At 41.7% G+C, this 19,371-nt stretch overlaps 1 protein-coding gene across 5 annotated transcripts in view; it reads left to right on the top strand.

Annotated features, from left to right (window-relative positions):
- The window catches only part of MYRFL (myelin regulatory factor like), a 115,142-nt gene extending 96,234 nt beyond the window's left edge, over positions 1–18,908 (top strand). For 2 of the 5 annotated variants that reach the window (XM_061130196.1, XM_061130170.1), the window contains 9 exons: positions 2,040–2,114; positions 2,194–2,246; positions 2,368–2,565; positions 11,395–11,454; positions 12,091–12,178; positions 14,466–14,540; positions 17,473–17,593; positions 17,902–17,976; positions 18,253–18,908. In XM_061130196.1, the coding sequence (XP_060986179.1) occupies positions 2,040–2,114; positions 2,194–2,246; positions 2,368–2,565; positions 11,395–11,454; positions 12,091–12,178; positions 14,466–14,540; positions 17,473–17,593; positions 17,902–17,976; positions 18,253–18,339 (832 nt within the window). In that variant the 3' untranslated portion in view covers positions 18,340–18,908. The remainder of the gene's footprint in view (positions 1–2,039; positions 2,115–2,193; positions 2,247–2,367; positions 2,566–11,394; positions 11,455–12,090; positions 12,179–14,465; positions 14,541–17,472; positions 17,594–17,901; positions 17,977–18,252) is intronic. The other 3 variants (XM_061130188.1, XM_061130192.1, XM_061130179.1) reach the window with 3 other exon arrangements.
- Positions 18,909–19,371: the final 463 nt, after the last annotated feature.

Genomic DNA, 19,371 nt, shown 5'->3' with positions numbered 1-19,371 from the left:
CAGCCAAATGTGCTAAGCAGTTAAATCAAACAAATACAGAAAGGATGAGGTACTTGCTAGGCAAGTATTGGATACCCTTGGTCTACCACCCCTCCTCCACATGAGGAAGAGTCATGCTTTTCTGGAATGAGAGGTTTTTCTCAGGCCTTTGGTCTTCAGGCCTGGGCTTCCACTATGATGGCTCCTCAGCATTTGAGCCCTGGTCATCTTGCCTGTGTCTTCCCTGCCTTCTGGTTTCCTGTCTGACTATTCACAGGGTGAAATGGGTATTTATCTATCCCTCCAAAATGCTGTGTTAGTGTGGGAAAGGACTCGCTCCTGGGCCATGTCCCAGATGAGACAATTATCCTCAGAGGCTAAGTAAGCGATGGGCCCAAAGATGCTTCCGGTTCCTTGAACTAAGGCAGCTTCCTAGTTATAGGAGACATTGTTGGTCTCTCTGTACCCTTCTCTCCCCTCAGCATTTTAACTTTTCAGTTGCTACTGCCCACTGTGGGGAACATCCCCAAGTATTTGACACCACTACATGGAACTTTCATAGAAGCTGGTGTCCTTTCTTCTCTCTCCTAAATGAACTTGTCTTCTTCTAGGATTCTCAGTTCAGCAGAGAGTGAGCACCTTGACCTTTCACAGACATGCTTAACATTCTCTAGAGACACAGGTTCCCATGAAAGCCAAATGCAAAGCTTATAGGAAGTCTAATTTTGACATGAAGAAACTGCTTTTTAAATGTGCTTATCAGATCTTATGAATTCCAATGTTGTTGACCTCCAAGGCCAGAAATAGGTGGTATTAGGTTTATTGTCTTGTTTCCAGCCTGTGATGTACCCGAGAGGGGTCAAAGCCCTAAAGAAAGAAGCAGATGCCTATTTTGGTCTATGATCCTAGAAGCTGCCTGGGCCATGCATTGACACAGATAGCAGACGGATCAGAAAACATGTTTAAGGATTAATAGTAGGGAGATAGAGAATGGGGAATGTGGGAGAACAAAGTCAGGGAGACTGGACCACAGCAAGTAGTTGCCAGGGCAACGCAACAGATTCTGTCTGACGGCATATTTGGGGCTCAGCATGGCTTTTACCAAGCAGCCCTGTGCCCCCTGGGTAGTAACCAGCTGCTTCTGAGAAAACTCTGGGAATTCTTTCTCTATGAGCTGAATTCAAATTGGGGGGTACATTTCTTTGTTTGTATTTAATGATGGTAAACCCACTACCTTTGATGGGGAACAAAATAATGAGGAGTTGAGTCTAGGGAACCAGACGTGATATCAAGCTGGCAGGAGGTCAAGTGAGGTCCCCCTGTGTCAGGCCCACACACAGTGGGATGGTAGAGTTCTACAGACACCCTCCCAGAGAGGAGGATGCTGAGTGTTGGGATGTGTGAGTGGTATCAGGAATAGCTTCCCAAAGCTCAGGACCTTTGAGGAAAGCCTCCACTTGGATGTATAAGTTCTGATCATTGTGGGGAACGATACACTCATTATTTTGAAGTCACGTAGAGTGGAAATGGATGCTTTACGGCACTGCTTTTCCTTTCTCTGTCCAATTTGGCGCACTGCACTCTCAAAAGACAGGCTGCAGGAAGATGTCAGAAGCGGCCGAAAGGATTGGGACCTACTGCTGACTAAACCTGTGTGGCCTTTCATCTCCCTGCACCATCACGCGGCCGCCTCCACTGGGGGATGTGAACTTTGCTCTGACTTTTCCTGCAAGGAGCAGAGGGCTTCCTCCAGCACCCTACACACTTCCTCTTGTAATCTTCCGCTAGTGACAGACACTTCTGAGACAGCTTGCCAGGGTCAGGGGTCTGCTTGTGGAAAAATGCCCCACCTACCCCAGGAGCCTCTGAGCTCCAGGAAGACTGGGAGATTGTTCTCACCAGGGCAAAGAAGCAGAGCTGTGCTGGTTTCCGTGGCCGCCCGCCCCTTGCTCGCTCATCTGTGTGGTCTGGGAGGGGACATCTCTGGCAGCGGGTTATGTGAGATTTATCTGGAATCAAATCAGCCACATAACTCTTTCTTTTGTTATTTTTTTAAACAGTGGCTTGACGATTGTCTCCCTTTACATACTTAGCTTAAAAGATCAAGACCGATGTACCCCAAGTGCTCCTTCCAGGTAAGAGTTCCATCTTCTTTTCCTTCGGGGAGGACTCTTGAAGGCCTCTTTTGTTAATCATTTTGTTCTTCTCCTCCAGCAACCTCACAAGCTCTCAGGAGCCAGCTCTGCCCTCCACAGCTTCCCCCTCGGGTAAGATCTCCCCATCGGTCACCTTCAAACCCAGCCTGGGTTTCATGTGAATTGTCAACAGAAGAACCAGCCTTTCAGGTTAACCTTATCACTTCCCTCCCCTCTTCCTGATGCCTTGCAGCACCTAATACAACCCTGGCAACCACACCACCCTCCTTCCAAGTACCCGAGATCACTTTCTGTGAAATCCTGCCGTGTCAGCAGACTTATTGCTGCCCCATCTGGGGAACAAGAAGAGGCCTCTCAAGCCCCGTGCAAAGACAGTCGGAGGAGCAGGAGCCAAATCAGGGGCCATGGGGAGGTAAAGAACAATCAAAGGGTAACAACTAGTGCTTTGAATCTGAGGGGTTTGCTCCCTTTCCCAATGTTTACATGGTTAGTCTGTTAATGAGTCTAGACAATGGTTCCACTCCTCCGTTAGGGGTGGCAAGATCTTTAAAAACACAAACATACAAACTTGCAATCATTTCAGTTCAGTTCAGTTCAGTTCAGTTGCTCAGTCATGTCCGACTTTTTGCGACCCTGTGAACCGCAGCACGCCAGGCCTCCCTGTCCATCACCAACTCCCGGAGTTTATTCAAACTCATGTCCATTGAGTCGGTGATGCCATCCAACCATCTCATCCTCTGTTGTCCCCTTCTCCTCCCCCTTCAATCTTTCCCAGCATCAGGGTCTTTTCCAATGAGTCAGTTCTTCGCATCAAGTGGCCAAAGTATTGGAGTTTCAGCTTCAGCATCAGTCCTTCCAATGAATATTCAGGACTGATCTCCTTTAGGATGGACTGGTTGGATCTCCTTGCAGTCCAAGGGACTCTCAAGAGTCTTCTCCAACACCATAGTTCAGAAGCATCAATTCTTCAGCACTCAGCTTTCTTTCACATCAAATGATTGCATTTACAATATTGAATTCCCAAAATATTGAAGTGTTGATGGATTCATGTGAAAGGGTCTCATTTGTCCTTTGCCAACCAAGATAGTAACAGTAGCACAAGTGAAGTCATCATGTGCAGACGGGTAGACTTTTTGACTCACTTAGAACTTAAAAAGTGATATAGCATCTGGGCTCTCTAACCAAACCAAGTGTGACAAGATGTAAATGGCTTTGAAGATTCTATTGAGTTCAGGGTAGGCTTTAAGTCCATGAAAAAAAGCTTTCACTTTCAAATTATCTTCTTGGAGCATAGACAAACACACACACATACACACATATGCACACATGTGCACGCACACACACACACACACACATACTGGTGCTCTTTTAGTATCAGAATGTTCATGTTAAAAAAGCTGAGAATTCCCTGGTGGTCCAGTAGTTAGGACTCCACACTTCCACTGCAGGAGCCACAGGTTCAGATCTGGGAACTGAGATTTCACATGCTACAAGGCCAAAAAAAAAAATATGGAAACTTGATTAAGGACAAAATTATCGCTGAAAGATCAAATACTGCACATCTAAATGTATACTAAGTTTTTTTTTTTTTTTTTCAGAAATTTCCTTCTGTATACACACATATTAGCAAGTGTCTAAAATAATAATGTGTGCATTGCTCAGTCATGTCTGACCCTTTGCAACCCCATGGACTGTAGCCCACCAGACTCCTCTGTCCATGGGATTCTCTAGGCTAGAATACCAGAGTTGGTAGCCATTCCCTTCTCCAGGGGATCTTCCTGACCCAGGGATTGACCCAAGTCTCCTGCATTGTGGGCAGATTCTTTACTGACTGGACCACCAGGGAAGCCCAAAATAATAATGATGATTATGCTAATAATAACAACACATACATATCAGTGTGACTTATCAATTAGAATGCTATGGTAACAACTCCCAAATCACAGTGCTTAATGTGCTTATATTTGCTCTATACATCAAACGTGCATCAAAAGATGGATCTTGTACATCATGCTATTCAGGACTAAGCTGATGAAGCTCCTTCTCAGTACGTATTTCCACAATCTCTACAGAGGTGGTAAAAGAACAGGGCAAATTGTGCATTGGCTGTTAGGGTTTCCACTAAGTCACTTCTTCTTACATGTTATTCACCAAAGCAAGTGACATTGGTTATGTCTAATTTAAAAACAGCTGGTGAAGTGCAGACCTACACATGCCTGGAAGAAGAGGAACCAGAATATTTTTGAATAGCCCAAATTATGAATGACATCATTATGGTCAATGGTTGAAGTTGGGGGGCAGCAATGTAATCTCCTCTATTATTTTATATTTGAAGCTTGAATAAATAGCTTCTACAAACCATTGTTATCACCATCATCAGAACACCACGTTATGAGGTATTACTACTGTAGGCAAAGCACCGTCATAAGTAGTCTACATGACTAAGTTGTTTAGTTCTCGAAAGCTTGAAAGATAGGCAGCTTTATGATCTTTTTTCCCCCAATGAGGAAGCTAAGGCACAGAGAGTTTTCCCCACAGCTACAGGAAGCAATGTTTACACTGTTTCTCTCTTGAAAGCAATTTTTGATTGAACTTGGAAACAGATGCATCACTATAGAATGAAGATAAAAGTTCATTTTAAAGAAAAAAATTAATTTCAGTCATCACATCCTCAATGGTTTTAAATACGGAAAAATCCCTTACTGTCACAAAAATCCCCCAGAACCTTCATTTCTTACTTAGAGCACATGGAACCTTATGGCTGGTCAATCTTTCCCTTATCATGGAAGTCCACCTTGGGGACACTTGGTGTCCTTTTCTGAGAGCAGTGCTCAGATGAGACCATCTCACTCATGTGAGGTGGATAATCATGGATCCTGAACAGGAAGAGGTTGGACACTGGCTAGATCTTCACTTCCAAAAAGTTTTTTGACTTTTGTGCAAATTCACTCCTATAGCCACCATCTCTTCCCATCAAGGGGAGATTGGGAAGAGCAGACCATATCAAACCAGATGAAGGTTTGCTGCTCTCTGCTCTGGGACAATGAATGTCTGCTTACCTTATGTTTCCATAATGACGAGAGACACTGGAGAGAATCCTGGAGAGAGGAGATCTGCCCCAAGCGTCTGGCTGTGTCCTCCTAGACGCAGCAGTCAACTTCTCTGGCTAAGAATGGAGTTGAAGTTCTGCTTTATCAGGTTCTCTGACACACTGGGCAATTGTTTCCTCTTCTCTCTTTTCACTTGAGAAAAAAAATTGGAGAGGATTGAAATGTTCTGTTTACTATCACCTTCAGGAAACTTGAAAACTCTGGGGGATTTAGAGTTATAGAAGGCCCCAGAGCAGCTACTCGAGTGGTGCGCTGATTTTTTGACCCTGAGATTATGAATCCATTATGCTTTTGAAATTATTTGACTGAAAAAGTATTAATATATAGAGGGAGAATGTAACTATAAGTTCAGTTAAGCTTTTAAATGAATTGTTTTTGTTAATCTAACAGCAACATTTGAAAAATGGTATGTATTTATGGGAGAGATGTTACTTTTTAAGTTCACAACCAACACCACAGACCCCTTTATGTAGTCATCTGGGGTTCCAAAGTCCCCAGGTCAGGAGGATCTTGGATTTGTACCAGCTTATCCATTTTACTGTTGATGGAACAGAAGCTTGGCACTTTGCTTAAGATTCTGCAGTGAATTATGAGTAATGTCGAAATCAAAATCTAGGTGCCCATCCCCACCATTCAACCTTTATTTATTTAGGCTTGTGTGTGCATCTACCTGAGATCAACTCCAGAAGATGCAGAAAGTGTCTATTCTGTGGTTCTAGAAAGCAATTTCAGCACATAGCCTATGCCTCCTCCCCTTTGCCTATAGCCATTAAAAATTTATATTAAAAAAATTAAATTAAAAAAAATTAGGGAAATAGAGCTAATTAGGGCTTCCCTAGTGGCTCAGATGGTAAAGAATCTACCTGCAATGCCAGAGACAAAGGAGACATGGGTTCAATCCCTGAGTCGGGAATATGCCCTGGAGAAGGGATGGCAACCCACTCCAGTATTCTTGCCTGGAGAATCCCCTGGACAGAGAAATCTGGCGGGCTACAGTCCGTGGGGTCACAAAGAGTTGGACACGACCGAGTGACTAACACTGCTACTACTGCCGTTGATTTACAAGATTGTGTTAGTTTCAGGTTACAGCAGAATGATTTAGTTACATATATGTATATAATTTCCAGATTCTTTTCCGTTATATGTTGCTATAAGATATTGAGTATAGCTTTCTGTGCTGTATAGTAGGTCCTTGTTGGTTATCTGTTTTATACATAGTAATGTGTGTGTTTTAATCCCTATCTCCTGATTTATCTCCTCTCCCCTTTCCACCCTTGTCTGCTTTGGTAACTATAAGTTTGTTTTCTATGTCTGTGAGTCTTTTTCATAAGTAAGTTCATCTGTGTCATCTTTTTAGATTCCACATGTAAGTGGTATCATATGGTGTTTGTCTTTCTCTTTCTGGCTTACTTCACTTAGTATGATCCTCTCTAGGTCCATCGATGTTGCTGCAAATGGCATTATTTTGTTCTTATTATGGCTGAGTAGTATTCCATTGTGTGCCTATAGCCACTGAGATGTCATTCCCACTTGAGGATATTTCTGGGGTCTGAAGAAAGGCATTTTCCCCCTGCTGATGTTCCATCTCCTCACTCTGTCCAGGGCACCATGTAACACCAGAGTTTCTAAATCCAACAGAGGAGAAAGTTAGGCAAATATTCATTTCAACCAGGTGTTTCTGGGGCATTTAAGATCAACTACAAATTTACAAATACATTTTTCAATTAAAAATTGTAGAATAACCCTCAGTAGGATGTGGAGTAATATCTCATAGTTTACAAAGCACCATAACACACTTACGAGCCTCCTTTCTGAAGAGTAAGAATACTAGTAAAATAAAGAAAGGGAAATTGGCATTTTTATGACATGTTGAGTTCAAGCCATTTTTCTTCCTTTGGGCCTAAGTTGATCGCCTAAAGTGTCTTTCAGAAAGATTATATCCCCTCTTCCCACACTTAATAAAAGGTTTGAGTAAAACTAACAAGTGGAAAGCAGGTACTTCAAAATATTCAACTTATATTCTGAGGAACTGAGTATAATGGAGTAGATTTTAGTCTATGGAACTAATAAAGATTTAAATAGGCAACAGAATTAGATATTAAAAAGTTAAGTGCCTATGGGGAAAAGTACCAATAGAATTCTATAGATTTTAGGAGATTTGGTAAAGATTTTTAAAATCTCACAAAGCAAGAAACATCTGTAAGTCATGCTTACTTTGATTTGGAGACCAGACCTCTGAGAAGAGCCAGTGGTGGAAAGAAAATGTTTCCCTGTGTTAAAGGACTCAGCCATGGATTGGTTGGGCTTATTGACTTTTTCTTGGCCTGAGTCTATTTCAATCAGGGAAGAGAAAGGAATCCAAGATGCTGTCTTGGGCCTCAGCCATCAGTACAGTTTTACAAGTAATGCAATATACACATTCTACCACGACAGGATATGCTTTGGTTGGACACCATCTTAAATCTCTCTTCTCCAGAAGTTTCTAATTTAGCTTATGGAGAGATCTCATTTGCTGATTGTGAAATATATTTCTAACTTTACGATGAAAACCATTGGGAATGTATATTCAGTTTATAGGGAATGTCGCTGGAAGGCTCTTGTAAAATGAGATCTACTCCTGTATGACTACAGGAGAATTTATGGTTTTCCAATAGCCAGCCTTTCAGAATGGAAAAGCCTTGCCGCAGAAAAGTGACACAGTAGAGGTGTTTTATAGGAGACTTGAAATTTGTTATTTCCAATCCTGCTTTTGAAAAGCCATTTTCATAATTCTAAGCTGCAAGCTCAACTTCACCTTTTTATGACCATTAAAAAATACCTTATCCCGTCAGAAGCTAAATCCTATCCTAGGGTTCTATGTCTCCAGGAACGTGGAAACATGCTTCTGTGAAACTAAGGCAACTCTGTAGTTCTGCTGCCAGACTTTATAAATGAGCTGTTTTCCTGCAAATTCAGCAGGAAAATAGAACAAAAGGTATGGGGGGAAAAAAAAAAAAAAACAGGATAGATAAGTCTGGTTTCTCCTTCTCTTTATGCCTCATTTGCCTTGTAAATTAGCCTTCTATGGAAGTAATCGTAAACAAAACTCATAGCAGGAGACATGTGCTTGAAGATTATTGTTTGAAGACCTGGAATCGAAGTAATCTTGAGGCTTTTTAGACAGCACATATATTTATATGTAAACGGAAGTAAATATTCAATTTTCTAGAAAATCAGTATATATTAAGGTCCATTTCTTCTTAAAGAGAAGCATCACACTGGGGAAGATTCTCAGCAAGCTGGCCTTGCCTTCCAGTTGTCTCACTCCCACTTGCTAATGAGATGAAAAAGTCCAGCTCCCTCATCTACCCCCAGCATCCCTCCCCACCCAGCCCCTAGGGGTTTCTCGTTTGAGTGTGGAAGAGAAAACGTTTCTCTAGAAGATACATGGTTGGCTTTCTCTTCTCTCTTCCTCCCCCTTTCTTGACGTCCCTCCTTCTATCCTTCCACAAATATGTACTGAGCACCACAGATGAGACTGGCATTGTCGAATGTGGGAATACAACAGTGAATGAGAGGCAGTGTTCCAGAAGCTCACAGCTGGGTAACTGGATAAGTAAACCAGCCCTTCCACTTCATGTAAGAAGTAAGCCAGAAAGATAAAGACCATTACTGTATACTAACACATGTATATGGAATTTAGAAAGATAGTAATGGTAACCCTATATGCAAAACAGAAAAAGAGACACAGAAATACAGAACAGACTTTTGGACTCTGTGGGAGAAGGCGAGGGTGGGATGTTTCGAGAGAACAGCATCGAAACATGTATATTATCTGTGGTGAAACAGATCACCAGCCCAGGTTGGATGCATGAGACAAGTGCTCAGGCCTGGTGCACTGGGAAGACCCAGAGGGATAGGGTAGAGAGGGAGGTGGGAGGGGGGATCGGGATGGGGAATACATGTAAATCCATGGCTGATTCATTTCAATGTATGACAAAAACCACTACAATATTGTAAAGTAATTAGCCTCCAACTAATAAAAATAAATGAAAAAAAATAAAAGACAAAAAAAAAAAAAAAAAAAGTACTAACCAGGACAGACAGAGACACTCAGGAATACACACTAGCTTTGCTTTCTCTCCTGAAATTCCATACAGAAACTAATTTCACATCTTGCTTCTTTTTCATTCCCATGAAAGCAGAACATATTGTATTAACTTATATCTCTTGTTAAATAAGGTTAATGTCTTTGCCCAAAATTATATTGAAAAACATAGATATTGTTTAATGCAAATGAAGGACTGCAATAAAGAGGACATTTACTTGAAAAAATCTGCAAATTTAAAGAAATTACTGAAAACACTTTAAAATTCTTTTGTGAGGTTAGCTTAGCAACTCACTAAATGATGGCTTTCACTATCCACTTTAAAAAGATACACTTTTTTTTTTCACAGCCTTAACAACCATTATCTGAATGGTTACCTTTTCAAAATTGCTTTTAAAATGCCTTTTTGGTGCTGACAGATCATAACCACTCCCCTGGCTTCCTTCCCCATCGGTAAACTCTGGCCCCACACCAGTGATTTGATTCTTCTTCTCAGATGACTTCAGCTCAGTTTTTGCTTTGCGTGTGTGCTGAGTCTGTTCAGTCATGTCTGACTCTGTGAGACCCTATGGAATGCAGCCCAGCAGGCTCCTCTGTCTGTGGGATTCTCCAAGCAAAGATACTGGAGTGAGTTGCCATGCCCTCCTTCAGGGTGTCTTCCCAAACCAGGGATCAAACCCATGTCTCTTATGTCTCCAGCATCGACAGGCGGGCACCACCTGGGAAGCTGAAGCTCGCTTTTTTTTCTGTGTGGATCACATTATGCTTGGAGTCATACATAATTCAAAGAATGTTAAAAGAGGTTCCCTATTCTGGAGTTTTTCTTTTCTTTTCTTTCCTTTTGACTGTCCCGCTCATTACACGGGACCTTAGTTGTTCCCCTGACCGGGAATCAAACCCATACCCACTGCAGTGGAAGTGAGAACCTTAACCGCTGGACCGCCAGGGAAGTCCTGGAGGTGTTGAGAAAGGGCAAAAATACATGAAAAGTTAAGTAACAAAACAGTGATAATAGCCCATTGGTACAGTGATAGAGAAGATATCACTAATACTGGTCACCACTTTGAGGATTCAGTAATAATACCTGCTACAGCATAATAGTAATACACCCTCCATTGGAAAGGCTGGAGCTCTGAGCTATGGTGATCTAATTCGGGATGGTGTCTTAGTTGGCTGGAGCTGCCAAAATAAAACGCCACAGACTAGGTGGCTTAAACAACAGAAATTCATTTTCTCACAGTTCTGGAGTCTAGAAGTCCAAGATTCAGGGGTTACGAGGTCTGATTCCTTGAAGTCCCACTCCTGGGCTCAAAGAAGATATACGGTTGGCTTTCCTTTTCTCCCTTCCTCCCTCTTTCTTGACGTCCCCCTTCTATCCTCCCACAAATATGTATTGAGCATCATAGCTGAGTGTGGCCTTGTCGAATGTGGGAATACAACAGTGAACAAGAGGCAGTGACCCAGAAGCTCACAGTTGGGGGTAGAGAGATGCCTTCTCACTGCATCCTTGCAAATTCTCTCCTCCACACACACAAGGCTTTTCATGTCCTAATCTCCTCTTGTTATGAGAATGCCACTCAAATTGAATGAGGGCCCATCGTAACAGCTTCACTTTAATGTAATATTACTTTAAAGGCCCATCTCCAAACACAGACATGTTCTGAGGTACCAGGGGTTAGGGCTACATGTGTGAAAATTTGGAGGACTTTAATTCATTCCAAAACAGGTGGCTTTTTGGAGAAGGGTGACACTAAACTAGATCTGTAAGAAAAGGCATAGGGAGGACTTCCTTGGTGGTCCAGTGGTTAAGGTTCCATGCTCCCAATGCACGGGGCCTGGGTTCGATCCCTGGTCAGGGAACTAGATCCCACATACAGTTAGGACTTGGCAGAGTCAAATCGATTAAAACCAACCAACAAACAAACAGTGGCATAGGGATATGGTGGGTTGAAAAGTGAGAGAGAGAAAGAGTGGGGAAACATTCAACTGGTTGACAAGCTAGGGCACACACTGGGTTTCTTCTCATCCTGAACAAGCTTTAAGACTTTTTCCTCTTCAACAGGCAGACGCACATCATTCTTGGCAGCAGAGGCACAAACCAGCGTTGACTGGAGGAGTGACTGTAAGTTTACATTGAAGTGACTCTTCTTTGGCTTTGTGGAGCCAGGCAGAGTAACAACAAGCTATGAAAGTGATCCTGGGAAGAGGCAGAGGGACGGAGGCTGTACTCTGCCCTAAATACCTGTGGGGATTACATTTTTTGCAATCAATGCCAACCTAACTATTAAGGAAACACTGGAAATGGTTGCATACTGCTAGGCATTTGTGGTTGATCTTCATGGATTTTAAGAATTTATTTGAACTTCCTGCTCTCTTCTTCTATTTGACTGCTAAGTTTTTAGTTGGTTTTCTGTTTTCTAACAAAAAAATCTTTATTGGCCAGATCTCATATCCCATTGCACTGTCCATTTTCAATAAATTTCAACTTAGTAGGACTTCAGTGATCCAGGTTTTCTTTTGGATGTTATGGGGCTATCTATTGGAGCTTGGGTTTTATTTTATTTTTTTAGTTTCCTTAAAATTTACCGTAACAGCAACAAAAGCCTTCTCCCGTTCTTTTTATCTCATTTGAATGCAAATGGAATCCATTTGTCTAGAAAACTCTTATTTCACATTCTATAATTTGGAGTCTGCACTGGAGCACAATGCTTTTTTCCTCTGCAGAAGAGTTTACTTTCTTTATTTCTTCTCAATTCAGGGATTGATACAACCATCAGTTCTATTCAGATTATGGAAATCCAGCAAATAATAGATTGGCGGTATTGCAGCAGAAGCCTCCAGTGCGGGTGTGTAAGCCTCCCCACTATCTCCCATTATTTCTGGAATTTACTCAGGGCTCAGGGCTTTGGAGATTGGAATGAAAGCTGATGTTAGTTACATGGCAAAATCGATGTGTGCTTACATGGCTCCTCAAGTGGAAAACACATTTGTTACATAGTGGACTAGGGAATCATAAAATGGTTGGTATTAGCAAATGTCAATAAGCCATGGCTCCAAAGATTACAGTCTCCTGGTTTAATGGGTAAGTCCAGAGCAGAAAGCTTAGGGGGCAGCTCTCAGAGGCCACATACCATAGGCACAGAGCTGTTAGTTAATTTTATAGAAAAGGAAGACATTATTACTGATGGCTCTGAGTTATGAGTGAGCTGACATTTATATATTTTAATAACAAGGGATATCATTATTTTAATTGCTGAAAAAATAGAGCATATCTTAACCTTTTCAGTTAAGAGGAAAAAAATCTAGGCATTGCAAAAGTTTACAGCAACGTTCATCTCTAGCGTATCACATGCATCAAGGTAACGATGCATCTACAAGCATAGAGGGCAAGCACAGAAGCTTCAGCAAACACAATGTGCAAGTTGAAGGTATTAAGAATGGGGAGGTATTTTTCTTTATTTGGTAAGTATTTACTGGTTTAGTTAAGCCCGCTCATATTTCAGCCTGCTAGGTTAAAGGCAAGGCTGCGTATCTTCCAGACCACAGGCTCTAGGCGCTCAGTCTTCAGTAGTTACAGCATGTCGGCTCAGTAGTTGCAGCTCACAGGCTCAGTTGCTCATCACACGTGGAATCTTCACGGACCAGTAGTTGAACGCATGTCCCCTGCCCTGGCAGGTGGACCCTATCCACTGGACCACCAGAAAAGTCCTCTCAGCCTTATCTCTTTTTAAGCTTGATATAGCTTAGGCTTCAGGCTGATGGTCCTGACTTTTATAAAAAAAAATTTTTTTTATATATTTTTTTTCATTTTTGGCTCTGCCACACAGCTTGTAGGATCTTAGTTCCCTGACCAGGGATTGAACCCAGGTAGTAAGAGTTCGGGCATCCTAACCACTGGACCACTGGGGTATTTCCTGGACCTGATTTTTGAAAATAACCTGAATGGCACTTTATTATTTGCTTATGACCTTTACATTCATTATCTCATTGAATTCTCACAAAATCACACAAGGTTGGTATTATTTATCCCCATTTTGAAGTTACAGAACTTGAGGCTCAGTGAGTTTGAAAAAGTCAGAGACAGACCTTAATTGGTTTGGTAGAATGATGTGATGATGAAGAGTAAGATGATTTGGGTTCAAATTCCAATTGACAAGAAGTTCATTCTCCTTGCGTACCTGTTTTCCATCTGTAAGATGAGGATATTTACTACCTAAGTAGTTGGGCTTCAGAGAAGCACATAGATAGTGGGAGGAACATAGTAGGAAACGACTTCTATCTATCTAAGCTTCCTCTGGTGGGACAAAGTCCTCCTGATCCCAATTCACATCTATTGCTTCTATTTTTGCTTTCTCATTTTTAACAACTCAGTTTAGTGTTCATTAAAGAGAATTTAAAATGACTGGCCCTTTCCCTCATTTATCTGGCTTTATTTCTGTATATAATTCAAGGGATAGGAAGGTCATAAGAACTTGTATTAGATACAATGTGCTGTTTTGCTTGAGTTTTCATTACAATATGAATCAAAGGAACTCCCCCTTTTTCCCAACCATCCCTCCCCAAGGGTGGGAGGAATCCCTGTATAAGCATTTCTATCCTGTGGTTTTCTCCATTACTCAATGATAATTAGGACTGTAATAATTTTACTTGATTTCATTTTTGAAAGTACCTGGTATTTCCTGCTGATGTTGCCTAAAAGGGAGTGATTTACTGTATCAAAGCTGGTAGTTATTTTTTCCAGTTCTTTCCAGAGGTACTGTTAAGTTTGAGGCCTTTGCCTCACTTGTTTTCTGAAATCTCTGTCTCCTTAAGCGACGTTGAAGTCATTTCCTGTTGGTTTAGTTTTGTGCATTTGGTCGAGGATTTGACTTTCTATCATTTCTTCTGTGTATTCTAAGAAACCATGAATCTGTTTGTGGTATATTTTATAGAGTTTGATCTGAAAGAGATCACTTTGAAATTTGACAGGTATATCTCTGAAAAATATGAAACTGTGCCGTGTTAAACTTGATTTTCTATATCTATCACATATAATAGACTATTTCACAGTTTATGTAGTATACAAAAATAGAAAAAAGACTGAACCATTCCCTGTATGTTTTGATTTGTGATTTTATTTTTTCCCTTAATTAGGTCTGGAAATTACAATTACCATATTCCTGTTAATAAGTACACACCCACCAATGTCAAATTCTCTCTGGAAATCAAGTAAGTTCATAGCTGTAACAGATAATTCTGTTTTTATTATGTTATAATTCTGTTTTTACTATCTGAATACCAAGCTTGAGTTTTCCTCACAATTTGATTAATAATTTAGGAGGTGCAAAGTTTTCAGTTAAAGAACAGCGGTTGGGTTGAGAGGTGGGCCAGTTTTAGGGAGGGATTTTCAAAATGAAGCCTGGGACCTTCCAAGCTTCTTCCAAGGGATAGAAAGGCTCTAGGCTGTGTGCTCATACTGGCAAAGTGAGCCTGACCTTGGATTTGATGTTCTCAGGCTGCCAGCTGCCCTTGGCTGTGTCCCTTTGAATTGGGGTGGGAGCTAGAATAATAGCATGTTTCCTTGATTGGGGGGGGGGGTGGGTTGCACATTTCTGTGAGCTCCTGGGAGCAGTGCTAATGCAGACACCATCTACTTCCCCCAGGGGAGTTAAAAAATGGAGTCAGAGTTTGGAGCTTGGGCAGGCCAGGGTTCAGATTTTGTCTCCATCACTTATGAATTCTGTAATCTTGGAAAAACCACTTATCCTCACTGAACTACTGTTTGTTCATCTATAAGATGAATTTGACATTGTATCATAACATGGAGAGCCTCTGTGAGAATCAGTGATAATAATAGCAAAATGAATTACTCCCATTTGCTGAGCACAGACTATATGCCAGACACTCTACACTTTACTACTGGGTCATAGAGTCCTCACAACAACCCTTTGTGGTTGGTGTTTTTTTCTAGTTTATATTTTTCAGATGGGAGCACTTAGTTTAGAGAGGTCAAAAAGCTTGTCCTGAAAGTCAGGGCAATTAAGTGGTGGAGATGGGCTTCCAATCAGCCCTTCCATTCGACCATCACTTTGCTGCCTCACCAGTGAGGTGAGACCCGTAAGAACATTGCCCCATCCTGGCACAGAGCAGGCACTTCACATTATGACTACCTTTCCTTCCAAATCACAAAACTCGAGTCTATTTTATCGGCTATTTTGCATAATCATGGTACTTCAGAAGACTTTCACAGAAATTATGAAGTGAGGTACTCACCCTGAAGGTGGTGTCTGTGTCTCTTGATGTCAGTTTCTCCTTTGTCCCCTCCACATTTCCTCTCTCCCTCTTCCCTTTCTCCCTTCCTTTCCCTTTCCTCTGTCTTCCCCTCTCCTCCTCAGCTTCCCCAGCTCTGTTATTCTCCCTCCATCATTTCCTCCCACTCCACTCTGGTCTCTTCCTCTGTTTCCCTCAGACTTCATACTCCTCTCATCGACTTTGCTTCTACAATGAGATATTAACACAAGTCAACTGCTTGCCTTGGAATGGTCTTTTTCAAGCAGCTAAAATTTCATGACTCACTATCCACCACGTTACAAGGCAGAGCAAAAGCTAAGTGTACTATTCTCTAGCACTCTCTGAGCTGCCTGGGACAGTGTTTCCTCATTTGTCCCTGGCTTCGATGGAAGGAAGTAAGCTGAAGTGGTATATCCCTTGAAGTGGCAGAAGGTCATCTTGAACCACTGAAAAGTGTGTGTTAGTCACTCAGTCATGATCAATTCTTTGCAACCTTATGGACTGTAGCTTCCGTCCATGGAATTCTCCAGGAAAGAATACTGGAGTGGGTAGCCATTCCCTTCCCCAGGGGATCTTCTCGACCCAGAGATTGAAACTGGGTCTCCCACAATAAATCGGGCTTTTTAGTTTAGGAATCATTTTTTTTTCTAACAGCAGTGATCTTAAAGTAACACATGTACTCAACCAAGATTGTAGTTTGTCCCAGAGATAGGTGCACCTCATCCTCCTGATGATGATTCCTGGGCCAGCCTCTAGAGAAGAACCATTCTTTCTGATAGGTCTACTACTATGATAACTTTAAGGACTGATAATTCCTAATGGGGCTCACCCCCACACCCATACCTGTGTTGTCTGCCTCTCTGTTTCAAACAAGACCTATCCAGACCAGAAGTTTGCAGAATTTCAAATCCTGGAAATGTCAGATGAAAGCAAATTCAGCTGCTGGTGAAAAGAGAAGGGATATACCCCCAAATTGTTTTTATTTTTTCCCAATTATTTTTATTAGTTGGAGGCTAATTACTTTACAATATTATAGAGTTTTTTTTACCATACATTGACATGAATCAGCCACGGATCTACATGTGTTTCCCATCCTGAGCCCCCCTCCCACCTCCCTCCCCATTCCATCCCTCTGGGTCATCCCATGCACCAGCCCCGAGCATTTGTCTCATGCATCCAACCTGGACTAAATTGTTTTTAAAGTCTGTGGAGATAAGAAGTTCTAATGTTGAAATGACTGAAGTCATGAGACTAGGTTTTCAAGACTGTTGTATGTTATCCCAGTTTTAGTTTTAGTCAGTTCCAGTCTACTATATAATAAGATCCCCATAGACTGGGTGGCTTAAACCATGGACATTCATCTCTCACAGTTCTGGAGCCTGGGAACCAAGATCAAGGCACTGGCAGATTTGATGTAGGATGAGAGCCCACCTCCTGGTTGATACATAGCCATCTTCTCTCTATATCCTCACATGGCAGAAGGGGTGAGAGGGCTCTCTGCCGTCCTTTCCATGAGGGCTCTAACCCCACTCATCAGGGCTTCATCATCATGATCTGTCACTTCCTTAAGGCTCTACCTCCTAACACCATCATATTGGAGGTTAGGATTTAAACATATGAATTTGGGGGGTGGGGGACACAAGCATTCAGTCGACAACAGTAGTCATCTGAGATTGAGTTTCTTTCTATTATGATGAGATGTGAATTAGTATATTGGCATTCGTGAGTTTTGTGTAATAACAGGCCTATTTGAAACTTTGAATGGATTTCCAAGTTATGTTCCCATAAGCCCCTCTTCTTCTCAAGCTGAAGCCTGTGAGAGCTGATATCCACTTTTCCATTTGCCGTTTCTTTCCTTTGTCTCTTGAAGCACAACAGAGCCACTGATAGTCTTCCAATGCAAGTTCACCCTTGGAAATGTGTGTTTCCGCAGTAAAATGGAGGCCAAAGGGATGCAAAGTCAACAGGAAGTCTCCCAGGAGATGACACAGGTAACATTTTCCAACTCCTCAGCATTCTGCCTTCCAGAAGTGCATCCGTAATGGTGGCACAGCCTCTGGTCCTCACCACGACAGAGATGCCATGAGTCACATGCCGTTGTTCCCCTTTGCTGACCCTGGTCACCGCATTTGGTTCAGCATCCTTTGGAAGCTGCAGACTTCTCCAGCGACACCATCAAAAACTATGGCCACAAACACCTCTCCTACTGCAGTCAAGGGAATGCTTTTCAGCCTGGGCTTTTCCCAGCGAAGAGTAAAATGTAGTTATGTGATGGATCTCTCTCTCATTCATTATTTAGGGATATCAGCACATTTGGAGCCTCCCTGTAGCACCACTCTTCGACAGCGGGTACCATTTCCGGGTAGCTGCACCAGTAAGCTCTCTTTCTTTTTTCTTTTCAGTGAGAAAGAAATGGACCATTAAATAAATAAATAGGTAAATGGTGGTGGTGGTGCTTTAACCACTAAGTCATGTTCGACTCTTGAGACCCCGTGGACTGTAGCCCACCTGGCTCCTCTGTCCATGGGATTTCCCAGACAAGAACAGTAGAGTGGGTTGCCATTTCCTTCTCCAAACAGATAAGTAGGTAATTTTAATTACAACTAATTCTTACATTAATCATTCTCTCCCCCCACTCCCCTCCTGACAGGATTTAGCTGACTGTTCAACGGACCCTTATTTTGCCGGGAAATTCTTTACAGACTACTTCTTTTACTTCTATCGACAGTGTGTATAATTTATTCAAGTTTGTTTGGGGACTCTACCAAAGAAAAATACTTCAATACAGTTAACAGAAACTTTTATCCTCTTGCAACTTCTCTTTACCCTTTGTAAAACATTCACGTTTATTGCCAAAGGGCTTTTTCCAGGCTTTGGCTTCCAAAGGTTTTGAGACATTAGTGAGGAGAATAAAGTGTTTGCTGGGATTTGAGATACTGTGGTGTTTGATTTTGCCGTGACTATGAGGAAAACATTTCCTGGAGTAAACAGCACTGTTGGATTTGAAAATACTGCTTCTGTTCCTAAGGAAGCTGTGAGGTCAAAGTGCGCAGGTTTGACTTTACTTTGTCTTTGTATATCCCAACGCTTTTGAGGAAAACAAAAAGACCCACTTTAGCCGTGTCAACTTGGACCCACTAAACACAGACTCTTGAGAATTTGTGATTTGGTGTGTGTCGGGGGAGGGGTGGGCGGTATCTGAAGCTGAGCTCACATTTAGGCAAGCTATTACTATGTGTATATGTGTGTGCGTGCACTTGAACTACATATACTAGTGTAGAGACTGTAACTTGCTAATAAACTGGATTTAAAAAAAAATAAGATCTTTGTAATGTTACTTTGTAATGTTTGATGGGTGCTAAACTTTTACGTCCTCTTGGAAAGCACTAGCTTGTGACAAGTCCTTTAAATTAACCCAGATTAAATTAAATTAACTATCTAGGCTCAGATAGTTGCATTTGATCTTTCAGTTGTCATTACCAGTATCTTAGGGTTTTTTTAATTTTAAAAATTCTTTTATTTTTATATTTTGGAGTATAATTGCTTTACAATGTTGTGTTAATTTCTGCTGTACAGCAATGTGAATCAGCTATATGTATACATACATCTCCTTCCTCTTGAGATTCACCCCCCGACCCTCCCATCCCACCCCTCGAGGTCATCACAGATGAATGGAAAAAGAAGATGTGGTACATATATACAATGGAATATAACTCAGCCATAAAAAGGCATGAAATTGGGTCCTTTATAGCGAAGAGGTTGGACCTAA

This window comes from Dama dama, chromosome 3 (assembly GCF_033118175.1).
Source record: "Dama dama isolate Ldn47 chromosome 3, ASM3311817v1, whole genome shotgun sequence".
NCBI lineage: Eukaryota > Metazoa > Chordata > Mammalia > Artiodactyla > Cervidae > Dama > Dama dama.
The sequence above is the reverse complement of the archived record's forward strand: the minus strand, read 5'-3'. Positions and strand labels throughout refer to the sequence as shown.